The sequence below is a fragment of the Agelaius phoeniceus genome, chromosome 4 (genome assembly GCF_051311805.1).
Source record: "Agelaius phoeniceus isolate bAgePho1 chromosome 4, bAgePho1.hap1, whole genome shotgun sequence".
Classification (NCBI taxonomy): Eukaryota; Metazoa; Chordata; class Aves; order Passeriformes; family Icteridae; genus Agelaius; species Agelaius phoeniceus.
Window position 1 is genome coordinate 35,503,196 of NC_135268.1, and position 14,212 is coordinate 35,517,407.

General features: G+C 40.5%; 1 protein-coding gene and 2 long non-coding RNA genes across 3 annotated transcripts; 2 read left to right on the top strand and 1 right to left on the bottom strand.

The window, feature by feature from the left end:
* Window positions 1-377: 377 nt before the first annotated feature.
* On the top strand, window positions 378-9,420 carry MSMO1 (methylsterol monooxygenase 1). The gene is made up of 6 exons (XM_054633221.2): window positions 378-528; window positions 2,531-2,840; window positions 3,917-4,065; window positions 4,945-5,071; window positions 6,784-6,938; window positions 8,474-9,420. The coding sequence occupies exons 2-6, from the start codon at window positions 2,586-2,588 to the stop codon at window positions 8,679-8,681; spliced, it is 894 nt and encodes a 297-aa protein (XP_054489196.1). The 5' UTR covers window positions 378-528; window positions 2,531-2,585; the 3' UTR covers window positions 8,682-9,420.
* LOC143693961 (uncharacterized) lies at window positions 624-8,541 on the bottom strand. Its single transcript, XR_013182082.1, has 3 exons — window positions 8,441-8,541; window positions 1,083-1,254; window positions 624-836 (listed from the first exon to the last, which is right to left on the bottom strand). It is a non-coding gene; the product is annotated as an uncharacterized LOC143693961 (long non-coding RNA).
* A 1,418-nt stretch (window positions 9,421-10,838) lies between the features above and the next one.
* Window positions 10,839-13,597, top strand: LOC143693839 (uncharacterized). The gene is made up of 3 exons (XR_013181820.1): window positions 10,839-11,091; window positions 12,122-12,147; window positions 13,200-13,597. It is a non-coding gene; the product is annotated as an uncharacterized LOC143693839 (long non-coding RNA).
* Window positions 13,598-14,212: the final 615 nt, after the last annotated feature.

Below are 14,212 nucleotides of genomic sequence, written 5' to 3' on the forward strand. Positions count from 1 at the left end.
GGGCCGCTGCTGCCATGACGACACGGCCGCCTGGGCACTTCCATCTTTTCATTAACGCAGGAGCAGGCAACGGGCACCAGCAGGGGTGGCACCGCGTCCGTCTGCAGCCGCGGTGCTCCTGCAGGAGAGCGCGGCGGGAGGCGGCGAGTCCCGGTGCCGGTCCCGGTCATGGTCCCGGCCGCTGCACGGAGCCGCTCTCGGGGCCGATCCCGCAGCCGCTGCCGCGCCCGGGACGGCCCCGCCCCATGGCGTCTTGCGCGTCACCTGCTGTCCTCCCTCCCCATTGGCCGCGCCCCGGGGTCTCACTATCCTCACTCCACCCCTCCAGCCAATGGCCGCGCGGGAGCCGCCGCGGCGGCCCCGCCCTCCGCCCGCCTGACCCTGCGCCGCTGCCGCCAGCCGGCCAATGGGGTAGCGGGGGGCGGGGCCGCGGCGGCGGCCAATGGGCGGCGCGCGGTGGCGCGGGCGGCCCGGCGGGTGTTGTTGCGCATACGGAGCCGTCGCCGCCGCCGCTGCCGCCGCCGACAGGTGAGGGGCCAGGGGGGCGCGGCCCGGCTCGGGGTGTGGGGCTGCGGGTGCCGGGGTGCGGGCTCCCCCAGGGTCCCCATCTCTCCTCGGCGTGTGGGTGGCGTGTGCCGGTACGTGTCCGGACGGAGGAGCCCCGGTGCCGCCCGGCCGCTGGCTCCTCGGCTTCCCGGCGGCGTGCTCGGGGGTGGCGGCCGTGGTTAAGTTACCTTGCGCGTCCGTCCGCCCGGGAGCTCGGGCTGTGCGCTGCCTCGGCGCCTGCTGCGATGCTTTTGCTGTCAATAAGAAGCGGCAGCATCGCGATGCTGTTGCTAAGGAAGAAAACGATAACTGATGTTGTTGGGTACTGGCCTGGTATGCTGGTTAGTATGTGCGAGTTAATGACACGTTGGAATGGGCTGCCCAGGGAGGTGAGGGAGTCACCCTCCCCGGAGGTGCTAAAGGAAGGACAGGATGTGTCCTTCCTTGGTGCCGTGGTCTAGTTGATAGGGTGGTGGTGGGCCAGGGGTTACAGGTGGGTCATGGGATCTCAGAGCTCTTTTCCATCCTGCAGTTACCTGATTTGTGTCGGATTGAGGAACGGCTGAGGGAGCTGGGGTTGTTTTCTCCAGGCTAAACCAGAGGCGACATTATCACTCTCCACAACTTCCTGAAGGGTAGTTCTAGTCAGGTGGGGTTGATCTCTTTCTCCAGGCAGCAACTGACAGAATGAGAGGTCACAGTCTCAAGCTGCATCAAGGGAAAGATAGGTTAGATACAAAGAAAAAGTTTTCCATGGAAAGGGCAATAAAGTACTGGAATGGTCTGCCTGGGGTGGTGGTGGAGTCACCATCCCTGGATGTGTTTAGAAAAGACTGGATGTGGCACTCGGTGCCATGGTTTAGTTGAGGGGAACAGGTTGGACTCGAAGATCTTGAAGGTCTCTTCCAACCTTGTGATTCTGTGGGTTTAGCCTAGGTGTACCAGCTCGGGATGGACCAGTGTCCTCTGGCCTGTGAGTTGCATACCTGTGTGAGAGTGGAAGATGGACCTGTTAAAGGGGTCCAGAGGAGGGCACTGGAAGTGGTCAGAGGACACATCATCAGTGGAGAGAGGCTGGAAGAGTTGGGGTTGTGCAGCCTGGAGAGGAGACGGTTCAAGGGACACCATACTGTGGTACATAAAGGGGGCTTTCTGCTGAGGCTTGCAGTGACAAAGCACAGGGCAGTGTTGTTAAACTAAAAATGGATAGGTTTAGATTTGGCATAAGAATGATATTTTTTACATTGAGAGTGCTAAGACACTGGAACAGGCTGAGCAGAAAAGTTCTGTATGCCCTATCCCTGGAAGTGTTTGAAGGCCAGGTGTTATGGTGCTTTGAGCCATTTGATGTCCTGAAAAATGTCCCTGCCCATCCCAAGAGGGTTTGACTGTAAATGATTTTAAAGGTCCCTTCCATGCCAAACCAGAAAGGAGTCTAGTCTGTGGAAACAGCATGAGTTCAGGGCACCTGCAGAAATGCAGCCTCTGTGGTTTTGGGAGCTTTGAGGAAAAGTCCATTACTGAGGGAAAGGTGGATTGCCTCAAGCCAGCTGGAGTGTTGATGTAATTTGCAGGGATTTTGGTTCACAGCCATGAGAAAAATGGGACTAGATAATCAAGAGATCACAGCTAATTACAAATTAAAACTAAATATTTTTCGAACCTTCCCATTGCTCTTTTAGTACAGAATACAATTATCCTGCAAAAGCATTGAAATAAAAATTTGGCTAGTAATTAGTATTTCTTTATCCTTTTGTTCCCTTGATATAATCTCAAAACCTAGGAGCTGATTGCCTTTCAAATTGGCTTGCCTCTCAAACCATCTAAAGCTTTGTTCTTCTAGGCTATTCTGTATGAAGAGAATCTGTCTTTCCTGTCCTCTCTCAGCTTTTACTTTAAGACTAGGTAATGACTCTATCATGTAATTTTTTTTTTTTCTCTGAAGATTAACTTCTGTTTATTGTATTTTTCTCAAAATTTGCAGGTTACTTACAGAAAACTACAGAAGAACTGTAATTGTGATGTTTTAAGATTGAACCATGGCCATGAATGACAGCGTTAATATCTTGAACTCTGCTTATCTGGCAGTGGAATATATAGACTCCTTCTTACCTGACAATCCCCTGCAGCAACCATTTAAAAATGCCTGGAATTACATGCTGGATAACTACACAAAGTTCCAGATTGCAACCTGGGGATCACTTATAGTTCATGAAGTTTCATACTTTTTGCTCTGTGTACCAGGATTTGTCTTTCAGTTTATACCATACATGCAAAAGTATAAAATTCAACAGGTAAGAGAAAGTTGTGAAGCATACACTGACTTGTCTTTGAACCTCTCAGGCAGAGCATGCAGTCACAGTATAATGTGATATCATCATGATATTATCACCTATAATGTGATAATCATCACATTATCATCAGTGTATATGGTTCCATTTCATATGTCACTTGGACATCCTGAAAACAACAAAATAAAATTACTCTGTGTATGAGGAGAGAAAGAGAAGTGGATTTTAGGGAGGAAAAGGAGGTTTTTTTTCTCCTGAGGAAGGGTTATGGTTTCCCCCATGGTGTTGTTAGAGAGGAAAGGGTATGTCAGTCTTACTGTTACTAAAGTTTCATATATGTAGTTCTTATATCAGCAAGGGAAGGTGAATATAATTCTGGCATCTGGTGTTACACATGAAATAATTACACGATGTGCTTTTTTTAATGACAGTGCTCTTCTTCAAAGTACCTCTATGCACATGCTCTTGAAAGGATTTTGAAATATTTTTACAATGAAGAAAGCCTTGGATGGATTACACACTCCTAATTGGAGGCAAAGGCATATCCAGTATATAAAGATAATTGGTTTCCCCATGTTCATTAGAATTTGAATTAGAAATTAATAACACCAGCTTGTGAAATTATTGCAGTAATTGATAGAATGTCTCCCTGCAAAAACTGAATGTTTTCAAGACATTATTTCTTCAAAATTATTTCTTCAAAAGCTTGTTTCTTCAGCCTTTGTATTATTTTAGCAATGGAAATGCATTCTGTGGTGTGAAGAAGGAAAGAAAACTTGGATTGTGTTAAACTGTTGAGTATGAAATGTTCCTGCTAACTATAAACACTGAAAAAACAAAAATAGTTTGGAGGTGTCTGACAAGACAGTTTATCTTAAAACACTAGCCTAGAAAAATGAGGTTTTGATAAAACTGAATGCAATCCCATGTTATTTGTGTTGCCTTAGTTAATCTGTATTACTGGAAGGCATCTGTCTTCCAAGGTGAAATTAAACTGACTCCAAATGAATTTTTGGAGCACTTCACTTGTGTACAACAGAAACATGTAACACAATCAATTCTTTTTTGCTTCATTTTAGGATAAACCAGAAACATGGGAAAAACAATGGAAATGTTTCAAAACCCTCCTCTTCAATCACTTCTTCATTCAGCTGCCCCTGATTTGTGGTACCTATTACTTCACAGAGTTTTTTAACATCCCATATGGGTGGGAAGAGATGCCAAGATGGTATGTAGATTTTTCTGGTATAGTGATGCTGAGATGCCTACAGCTGGAGGCAGAATATTTAACAATTAGTGTTGTCACTCTAATAGGAAATAATTTTTTTGGCAGTGTAAACTGTGTTTGTTAATCGTCCTTCATTTGCTGCTTAGCTGCTGTAAGAGCTAATTAGAATTTTCTAAATTTTTTTAAATGGCCCCAAGCTGTTCTAATCTTTGGGAGAGAAGGGGGATTAGGAAGGAGTTTATGGAAGCAAAGCAAGATTCCTGGCAGGGTGGGTTAAATGTTAGACTTTCTGGGGGTAAGTATCTTTACCGTCCACCTTGTTCTATGTCATAGCAGAAGGGTGTTCCTCAAAGGAGAATGTACCACCTTCACAGTGTTCTTTTCTTGCACTGTACTGGTGGGCTTTTGAACAAAGCTGGATTAGCTATAAGTGCCCCCTTCTCTCCCACCCCACCCCAGCAACAGTAGTTTTTCATCACAGAAGGTCATTTTTCTTGGAGAGCTGTTTGCTCTCTGGTGTAGATGGCTGATGCCGCTCTAAGTTTTTTATCAAGGTCTCACGGAGTCTGTGGTTTTTCTCTGTAGACTGTGTTTGTAATATTGAAATGACAGCTTGTTACACTAACTGTGAGTTAACACTAGCTGAAGTGAGTTAATGTGTGCTAACTCATTTCAGCTATCAGCTGATGAGCTGATAAGCACCACAGCCTTTTTAGCAAGTAATTAGTATTTTTTATGTTAAAAAAGTAGCGCACTGCTATTGAGTCAGTAATAGTTATAAACATTCCTGACCATTATTAGCATATAAACTATATTCTCTTTCAGGAATAGATGTCTGCTAGTATTTCCTATAACTAATAGATCTTCTCCTTTTTAAAGGTATGTTCTGGTTGGCCAGTGTTTTGGATGTGCAGTGATTGAGGATGCCTGGCACTATTTTCTGCATAGATTGCTGCATCACAAGAGAATATACAAGTATATCCATAAGGTTCACCATGAGTTTGTTGTACGTATTACTTGATTTTTTTCTTTAATAATAGCTTTTAGTATACGTTTCATAGAAGTTACTTAAGCATCTTATGTGAAAGACCTGAGAATTTTGCATTCCTACGACAGTGTGGTTAGATGCCTTTTCTTGGGCACTTTGTCAAGAGCAGGCATCCATTTTGTTTCTGAAAACCTGTAATTTGATTTCATTGCAGTGAAATGAAAGATCACACTCTTGCTAAAGTTTGAAGGTGAAATGGACTTTTAAAAATACACATATAGGTCTCATTGCTAGGGGAAGGGAAGCAGCAGATGTCTGGATTTGGTTGTTCATCAGTTCCCCACCGCACGGGCTGTTGCCCAGAGCATATGAATGCCCAGAATGTGATCAGACAGGCAGCTCTTGCACAACCCCGGTGTGTGCATCATGTACTTGGTTCAAGGAAGGGATTACAGCTCTGGATGAGGGCCTCTGGAATTAGTATAGCTCATTGTGCAATTCAAGAACACAGATATATCAAGAGCATGCATTTTTTGTGTGGTTCTGTATTCAGTGAGTGGTGTTGGAGCTGGCATTGAGCACCAGACAATGAACCACACTTGGCTGGAGCCAGGTGGGATGCAGCAGTGCTTGCACTTTGTAAATGATGCTGCTGTGTTTAGGAGGCATTGCCTGTGGAGCCCAGGAGTCGGTGCTGTGTGTGTCTGTGCTGCTGTGTATAACCTAGGCTGTGCCAAAAGGAAACTGCAAGCTGCTGGGTCATGGGTGCTTTATGCATGCTGCCAGCAATAGAGGAGCCTGGTATGGATTGATGCATGCATATGTACAGACATCTGCAGCAGCAGCTGCTCTCTTCCTCTTGCACTTGGCAGCCCCTCAGGTCTCTAGCTGGAGCAGCTTTTGGCCATTATTCTTGAGAGTGGTTAGCAGTTCTTACAGAGGTGATCTGTAGCCTAATGGCTGTTTAACTAAAAACTTTTCCTGACAGTAACAAGAGATGGTTTTAAGTATCCCTTAAAGTGGATTTAATTTTTTTCTAATGATCTTATCTATAACCTTCTGCCTTAGGTTAAAAATTTTTAAACTGTTCTCTGTGTATGGTGTTCTGTGATTGAAGACTCTTTAGAATGTCTTTTTTTGCTAAACCAAATGTAGGTATGACTGGTGTGTGTGTGTGTATATATATATATATATATATCTTTCATATCAATCTCAAAATCACATTTGAGGGGTACAAATTTATTTTAAAAAGTAGTCAAAGATGAGGGATTTTTCATTTTTATTTTGATAATAAATTTCTGAGTGAGTCCTGCTTCTGAGAATATTTTGGCTTCCTTCTTTCTTCTGCTTCCAAGATCCAAGATTGGATGTATAGCAAAGCTGATAGGAGTTTGCCAAACACTTTTAATATTCCTGAAATAATGCTTTGACCTGGGGTAAGCCTAAACAAAAGTTTTCAGTTTTTCAACTAGTAGTGAAGTGTTTTGAATCAGTAGTAGAGTGATAATCCTTATGACCTTGGAATACTGTTTTTCCAAAGAGGAGCTAAATATGTGTGTTATGACCCCGCTCAATCATACCATTCCCTTTGCCCACAACACTGTTCTGTTTGTCCTGCTGTAGTCTTGTGGGGTAATGGGAAAGGGAGGGCCTTACAAAATGGTGCTTCTGATTTGGGAGTACATAAAACTGAAAATGGTGACTGTTCCCTGTCTGCTATCTCTTCCTAGTCTCCATTTGGAATGCAAGCAGAATATGCACATCCTCTGGAAACACTCATCCTTGGAGCTGGCTTTTTTATTGGAATTGTTGTTTTCTGTAACCATGTGGTTCTTCTGTGGGCATGGGTGATCTGTCGCTTGATGGAAACCATTGATGTACACAGGTGAGATGCTCACTGCTTCTTAAGAATTGTTTTTGCTCTTGTCCCTACATCAAACTCACCTGTATCTGTCACTGAGATGTACTTTTGATTTTGCACTAAAATATGTTTCTGTATCATACAAAGAATGAGCCTACCTGGGGAGTTAGCACTCTTTTCTGTTCTGAGGTAGTGTTAGCAGCAGATCTTGCTGATTAGAGGAGTGTAGACTGTCAGCTAGAGCATCTCAGAGGGTTAGAGAAGCTAGGCACCTGATTATGATGTCTGGCTACAGCTGTTTGGTGTGCAAGTGATCTTATGCATATTGGAACACCAAAAATCAATCACCAAAGGTCATATTCCAGCCAAGAGTTCTTTCTGCTTAATATTTTGTTAGGCTGTTTTATTGCTCAAGAGAAACTTCATGCTCTGTGACCAGTGACTCTCTTTAAAACAAATGCATCCCATTTCTTTTGTTTATTTAAAACAAATGCATGCATTTATTTTGTTTATTTGTTTGTTTATTTATTGTAAATAAAAAGGACAAGACTTCTTGTTGCTGTAGTAGAACTGACAAATTTGGTTCCAAAATCTTAGGGCAAATCCCAGTAGGCTTAGTTTAGTTCATCTACACATGAATGAGATTTTCTTTCCTGTTTTCAAGAGGCAGGGGACACTAATAGTTTATTTTTTAAATTATAGTATTAACACTCGACCTTGTATTTGTAAATATATTATGAAGCACATAGTGTCTTATTGCAAGTTGAGTATCAGGTGTTTCAATGGAACATAAGCTGCCAGTAAATTCATGGTATAAAGCATTCCAGGTTTAGTCATGTTTTGCTTGTAGAGTTCCCAATGTATATGTTGTGATATACCATAAACTCATTGAGAAAAAATATTAATTTCCTATTACAATTATAATTTTAGCTTGTTCTTCACATGAGGGGTTTATAATGAATTGCCTTGCACTCTGCCCACTAGGTGGTGGTAAGAGGCTTTCGAGCCCTACCAAGCAAAGGAGTTGGAATCCCTCTAGAGCACACTGTTCTGCTTTTAATCTTACTTTAATCATATATTTGGATTTTAAATATTTGAAGAACTTGCAGTAAGCTGAAAATAAGAGTAGGCATACAATGATTGTTGATTAGAGATGCTCTCTGGTGAGCTGCTGTGCTGATGGCCATAGCTTGCACTTAATGTTACTTCTTGTTCCTCCTTCCTAAAGTCACTCTAAGTTAAAACTGCTAAGCCAGCAGGAAAGCAGCCACTGTGATTTTTTTTAAGTTACCTGCTTAATTTTTGTTTGTATTGCCTAGTAAACTGAGCTAAAAAGCAAGTGCCAAAGCCATTGTGGGATAATTTACAGAGTCATTTGGCTAGGAGTGGAGGTAACTCATTTTCATGTTAAGCCACTATCACAGTGATTACCTTAGGACTTAAGAATACTATAAAATATATTTCTTTCATAAAAATGACAAGTTAATGTCTATATTTTGTAGTTTATGTCTCAGAAAAATCCTTACCCTAGTTGCTTTTCTTTTTTTCCTGCCCTGCAGTGGCTACGACGTGCCGCTGAACCCTCTCCATTTGGTGCCTTTCTACGCCGGGGCCCGATTCCATGATTTCCACCACATGAACTTCATCGGCAACTACGCCTCGACCTTCACGTGGTGGGACAGACTCTTTGGCACAGACTCTCAGTTCATTGCCTATCAAGAAAAAGAGAAGAAGAAACAATGCTTAACAAAGAAGAAGGCTAACTAAATTTCCAGTGTAAAAGTCAACTTTTGCTTTTCTGTAAAGCAAAATAGTGATTGGGTGTTTAGCATAAATCTTGTTCCCTGGCTACTATGAGGTAGGGGAAAACAGCTAATTGAACTGCAGTATCTTTCTAATGGGAATGTTTTCTATTTTATACATAAGTACTGCATATATTTTAACTACAGATTTAAAGATGATGGAAAAAACCAGAGACGATTTGTGTCTATCTTTTTTTTTTGACAAGAAAAAAATCAGTTTTATCTATAATGTTGCCCATTTTTGGATCTGGGTAGAATTATGTACGTACACTGAAGTTGGTCTTAGTTTTTTTAAATATATATTCTTGAATTTATAATATCAAATAGCAGAAGTTATTAACTAGCATCAGCACTGTATTATTTAAATATTGGGTAAAAATTGCTTAAAACCAAAACGTCTGTTACTAGGAAGCTTGGACAGGTCTTTTGCACACTGGATAATGTGAACTGCTAATAACAGAATACCTGGCTAAACATGAGTTATCAGAGACATTCCTGATCTAGATTTATTATGTTAATTTAGATTACAGGTAAAAAGAATAGAAATTTTTATTTGAAGACACTGTTTTTTGCTGCTCTCTTGAAGTTGGTCTGTCAGTGTACTTAGCATTTACATTACATTCTTCTCTGTGTTGTAATTTGCTGATCTGACTTGTTGCTATATTTGCACTTGTGACTGATGAAATAAACGTGGTTTGGTTTGATGTGTGTATTATACTTTTCATATGCTTTTAAAAACAAGTTGAGATAAAAGCATGAAGGATACAGAGTCTTACTCTTCATCTCTTTAATGAAGAAGATAACCATTTGTTATGATGGTTTGCAGCAATGCCATCTGTTAAACTACTTACAGAAGCAGCAGTGAGAAATGGAAACAACATGTAAATTCTGCTGGTTTTTGATTGAAGGACTTGGATACATATCTGATCAACGTAGCAGCATCTTTTGGGATGAGTGAATTCTCAGGCTGCAGCTTGATCACAAGCTAGAATCTCAAAATCTGCTGCTTGAGTTGCACTAGCCACAGAAGCAGTAGTCTAATATTTTGGAATCTACTCTGTTTATCTGTTGCACAGGAAATAACAGTGAAGTATTTCAGAAGGGCTTAAACCCTTAAAAGATCTACTTTGTACTGTGATATCAGCTGCTCTTCAGACTTCAACTACCACTTCATCTATTCAACATGTTCCTTACACGACTTTTACAATGTTTTGCTTACTCAAGAACACACCTGAATTGTAGTGCTGCTTCACATGCAATCTGGTATAACTGTCAAAACAGACAATCCAGTGAAAGTGCAGATGAGATCAGGCTTCTAACAAAAAGTAGGGTGTTAATGACACGCAGAATGACTCAAATATTTCTTGAGATGTGGAAGTAGTTCAGATTCTTTTACAGTATGTATTTTGTAGGAGCCTTTACTTCTTTATCTGTATCCCTGTTGAAATTCAGTATTTCTCCTCTTCCCTCTAAAAAGAAGTAAAAGAAAATATATTTGACTATGGGAGGTGAACAGAATTGTAAATCCCTGTACTGTTCAGTTTTTAGTAGGGACTGGTACTTAAGCCTTGCTGAATCCATCTGCACTGCCTGCCTGAACTCTCCATGGTGGAAGCAGCCTCTTTAATCAGATTTCAAAGATGGCCATTATCCTCTGCTTTGTCAACTTCCACTCCCATCCTGCAGCTGCAGCTATACTTTGCTTCATTTGACTGAAGCATTAGCCTAAAAACAGAAGGAGCTTTCAGAGCTTTTCCCTGTGAACATCATTCTGCTCATTTGTTCTCAGCTTGCTGGCTTATGCCTCCGCTCACACTGCTGCAAATTATGCACAACTGGGAGCCACTTGCTTAAGTATTCCAGTAAAGGTATTTGTTAAACCTTGGTGTCTCCTCAGCTATTGGAAAGCTGAAGCAGAGTGCTAAAAACACGATGGGATTGACTTACAAAGTTAAAATGTATATTCTATTCTTCAAGAGGTTTAGAAATAAAGAATGCAGTTTAAACACGCATCTAGGGAAGTGTGCATGGGGTTTTTTGGACTTTTTAAAATTAGTTGAATCCATGTTTTTCTGACACCCACTGCTATTTTAGTTTTTTGGGTTATTTTATGTACATCCTTAGCGTACAGTGTGATCACATCATTGCTTTTGATCTTCTTTCTTTAACAAATCCCTAGAGAATTATGCAAGCTGTGCTTTATAAATTTATTTTTTGTGGGAAAAAAATGTGCCTGCTGGACCTCTCAACACAGGAACTTCCATTTGAAAACCACAGGCTTGTTTTCTTCAGGACTCAGTTGGACCTGCATTTTACCACCACCCCACTGCTTTTTCAAATGTAGGAGCCTGTATTTATTGCTGAATGTGATGCTGGTGAGTAAATGACCTACCTCATTACTTTGTATCTTTTATGCAAATGAAGAATTGTGTGAGGAAATTTCATTTTTTAGATTTTAGGCCCTTATTAAATGAGACGTTACTGATTCCCCCCCCCTCCCCCCAAATTTTGTGAGAGAGTCTACAGAGTATGTGCAGATCTGCAAACAAAGATGTTTTTGTGCAATAGTAAGAAAAGATAAACATATGGGTTAACAGTTTTGGGTCTTCACCATGCATAGCAAAACCTTACACAATCAGTTGTCCTTTATCTTCTTCAACAAGGAGACAGATTTAAATAAGGTAGGAGAGGGGAATCAGTGGGGGAGGAACACTCTCCACTACTTTATCTTTTCCTGAAAGTCTGGTTTAGTTTAATTAAAGCTCATCTGTGGGAAATAACAGTTTGTGCTGTGCCTTAGGATATGACAATAATTAAGTCCTATATAAACCACGAATTAATTTCTTGGAGTCAATGTCAAAAAAAACCCATGGAAACTGGGAAAGTATTATAAACTATAATGATTAGGATTGCAAAATAATAACTCCTTTTGGCAGTTGATATATGAAACACAAAATAAGGTGCTTTATTTTACACTACAGCACAGTGTGCCAGAAAATATTATTATTGATTGATATTATGATTATAAGATTATATTACTTCATTTATTTTCCTCACAGTGTTATGTCGCATGTTTTATGATAATTTTTATAAACTGTGATATGTTTCTAGATTTTTAATGTTCATTTTTGTTGAAAAATTACCTTATGGAAACTTTCATTATGGCTACTGATGGTTATTGTTAACCACAGTGTCTGGTTAATTGCCTCCAAATTTCTGCCCCAGTTATGGCTGCCTCTCTTGCTCTGGCAGCTACACCCCTCTGGCACATCTTGTTCATTGGAACTTGTAACTGGCAGGTCCGGGTACAAGGCAACCTTGTGTCATTAGTTCTTGCTATAATTTTCTGTCTGTGAAGGTAGTAAACACAGTAGTCAAATCACTTTTCAATTTATTTTTCACCAGCTCACCAGATGGTATCCTCCTGCAGGGTAAGGCATTCCCTCTGTTTCTCAAATCACTGCTGTGGCTTGTCTCTGAATTTGCGGTCTTGTTTCAGCTGTAGATATCAGAACTGTGTGTCCACGTTGTTCTCTCTAAGACCACCTTGTGATATAATCACATACTCCCGCTTAACCATTATCTTTCTGTCTAAGCATTGCACTGGAACACACAGTCATTGCCCAGCTTTAGTGATCTCTCAGTGCTTCTGGCAATTCTGCTTGCCAGACTGTCATCTGTGTTTTACATTTCTTGCTCTTAAGTGTAATTCACAATTTGCTGCTCTGAGATATTTAAATGTGCTTGACTTACCAAGTAAATCACATTCCAGAGCTGCTATATTCTTATTATTCACCATTCTTTGTCATCCACACATTTTAATCAGTTATGATTCACATTTATGTAATCACTGAATAAATTAACCCTTGGACTTGAAATACCAGTCCCTGGGGAAGACCAGAAGAATGCTCCTCTAAGATCATGATTCACCACTTTTAAAAAGCCCTATCAGGCAGTTTTTCAAACGCTCACACTGATCCTGCATGGCAGTTTCTCTGTGTGAGTACTTGGCACCATAGCCAGGCTGTAGCATCTCTCAGAAGCAGCATTCCAGTCCAATATCCAGGACCTAGCATCATCCCAGGAGCAGTTCGTACTCCTGCAAGCTTGAACAAGAAGCAGGAATAAGTCACTGCTATTTGTATAGGTGCAAATGTCAAATACATTTTGTATGAAATTGAAGTTGAAGCCTATAGAGTATCCATGCAGAATTGTTACATGTACAGGATGGTCACCCCACAGCAAGGGAACAGTTCTAAATACCTGTTAGGGTTGGGTTTCAGTAACATGTGTGAGTAATCTACCAGCTGGAGGCAATAAAAGATTTGGTCTTGCAGTAAAAAATTTGGAAGGTGGATGGGTTTTTTCCCCCTCTTCTTTTCTGTAACCTCCTGCATAAGTGACTTGTCTGTATTTTTATTATTAATTTTTTGTTGGTGGTGGTATTTCTTTTGCCCTGCCTTACATTAATCACCTTCTCAAGGTACTGGAAAAGCCTCAACTTCCTATATCTCAACCCTGTTTTGCAAGTCTCTCCAAGACACAGAGCCACTGGGACATTTTGACATTTTGAAGGTTGGAAATAGATGCTTCTGTCTTGAAGACACAGCTTCAAGTGACCACAGCTGTCAGGTGTAGTACATGGGAATATAATCAGCACTCTGGTAAGTTTTGTAAAATCTTCTTACACTTATAGGTATCTCCATCTCCTTGCCTGGTTTGTCAACATTGAGATCAACTGTTCTCTCTTTTAAATTGATGGGGTAATTTTATTCCTAGCATTAAAACTTCTTTCCCAATACAAACCAGAGAAGTTTACTGTTTCCACAGTGTATGTATTAGCAGTAGTTTGTTGTTAATAATGTAAATATCTGCTATCAATCATAGAGTGCTTTTAGGATTTCTGATGTTCCATATGTTTTAGGAGTTTTAGGAGTTCTGATGTTCTTCAGTTGTTTGTAATGGACATAGATTTAGGTTTATCTTTCTGAATAATAAAAGAAAATAGTTGCATTAGCCTTTTTGTCTTGTCACAAAAATAAAAAAAATGTTCAAAGACTTGTAAGTCCTGTTAAAAAAATTCTGTGAGTGAGTTTATTTTGGAAAATATATGCTTTCTGGTGAATAATGATTTGCTGAAAAAGACAGATTCAGGCAAGTCAAAAGTATTGGAAAATTTGATTCAGCAAATTCTATTTGGCCAAAGGAATGAAGTAATCTGTAAATTGTTCTATGTATGTTTTGTGTTCCATGCATGTTTTTTGTTCTATGTATGAGTGTTATATGTATGTTTTGTGTTATATGTATGTTTTGTGTACATGTAGATTTGTCTATAAGTACTTTTGGAAATGCTAATTAGTTTGGTTTTGTAATTACCAAATTTAGGCTGTTGGCAAAATATAACATACTATTTGCTGCACTGAATTCAGATATAATGGACAGGTAAAGCAGATTTAAAACCAGTTGATCAGTAGGTTTCCTGGAGCACTTGTGCTC

Bases quoted from the DNA above. Each gene is read 5' to 3' on its own strand.
- MSMO1 (XM_054633221.2), top strand. From the start codon at position 2,586: ATGGCCATGAATGACAGCGTTAATATCTTGAACTCTGCTTATCTGGCA. The intron at 4,066-4,944 runs GTATGTAGATTT...TCCTTTTTAAAG, and splicing joins TGGGAAGAGATGCCAAGATG to GTATGTTCTGGTTGGCCAGT. The intron at 5,072-6,783 runs GTACGTATTACT...ATCTCTTCCTAG, and splicing joins AGGTTCACCATGAGTTTGTT to TCTCCATTTGGAATGCAAGC.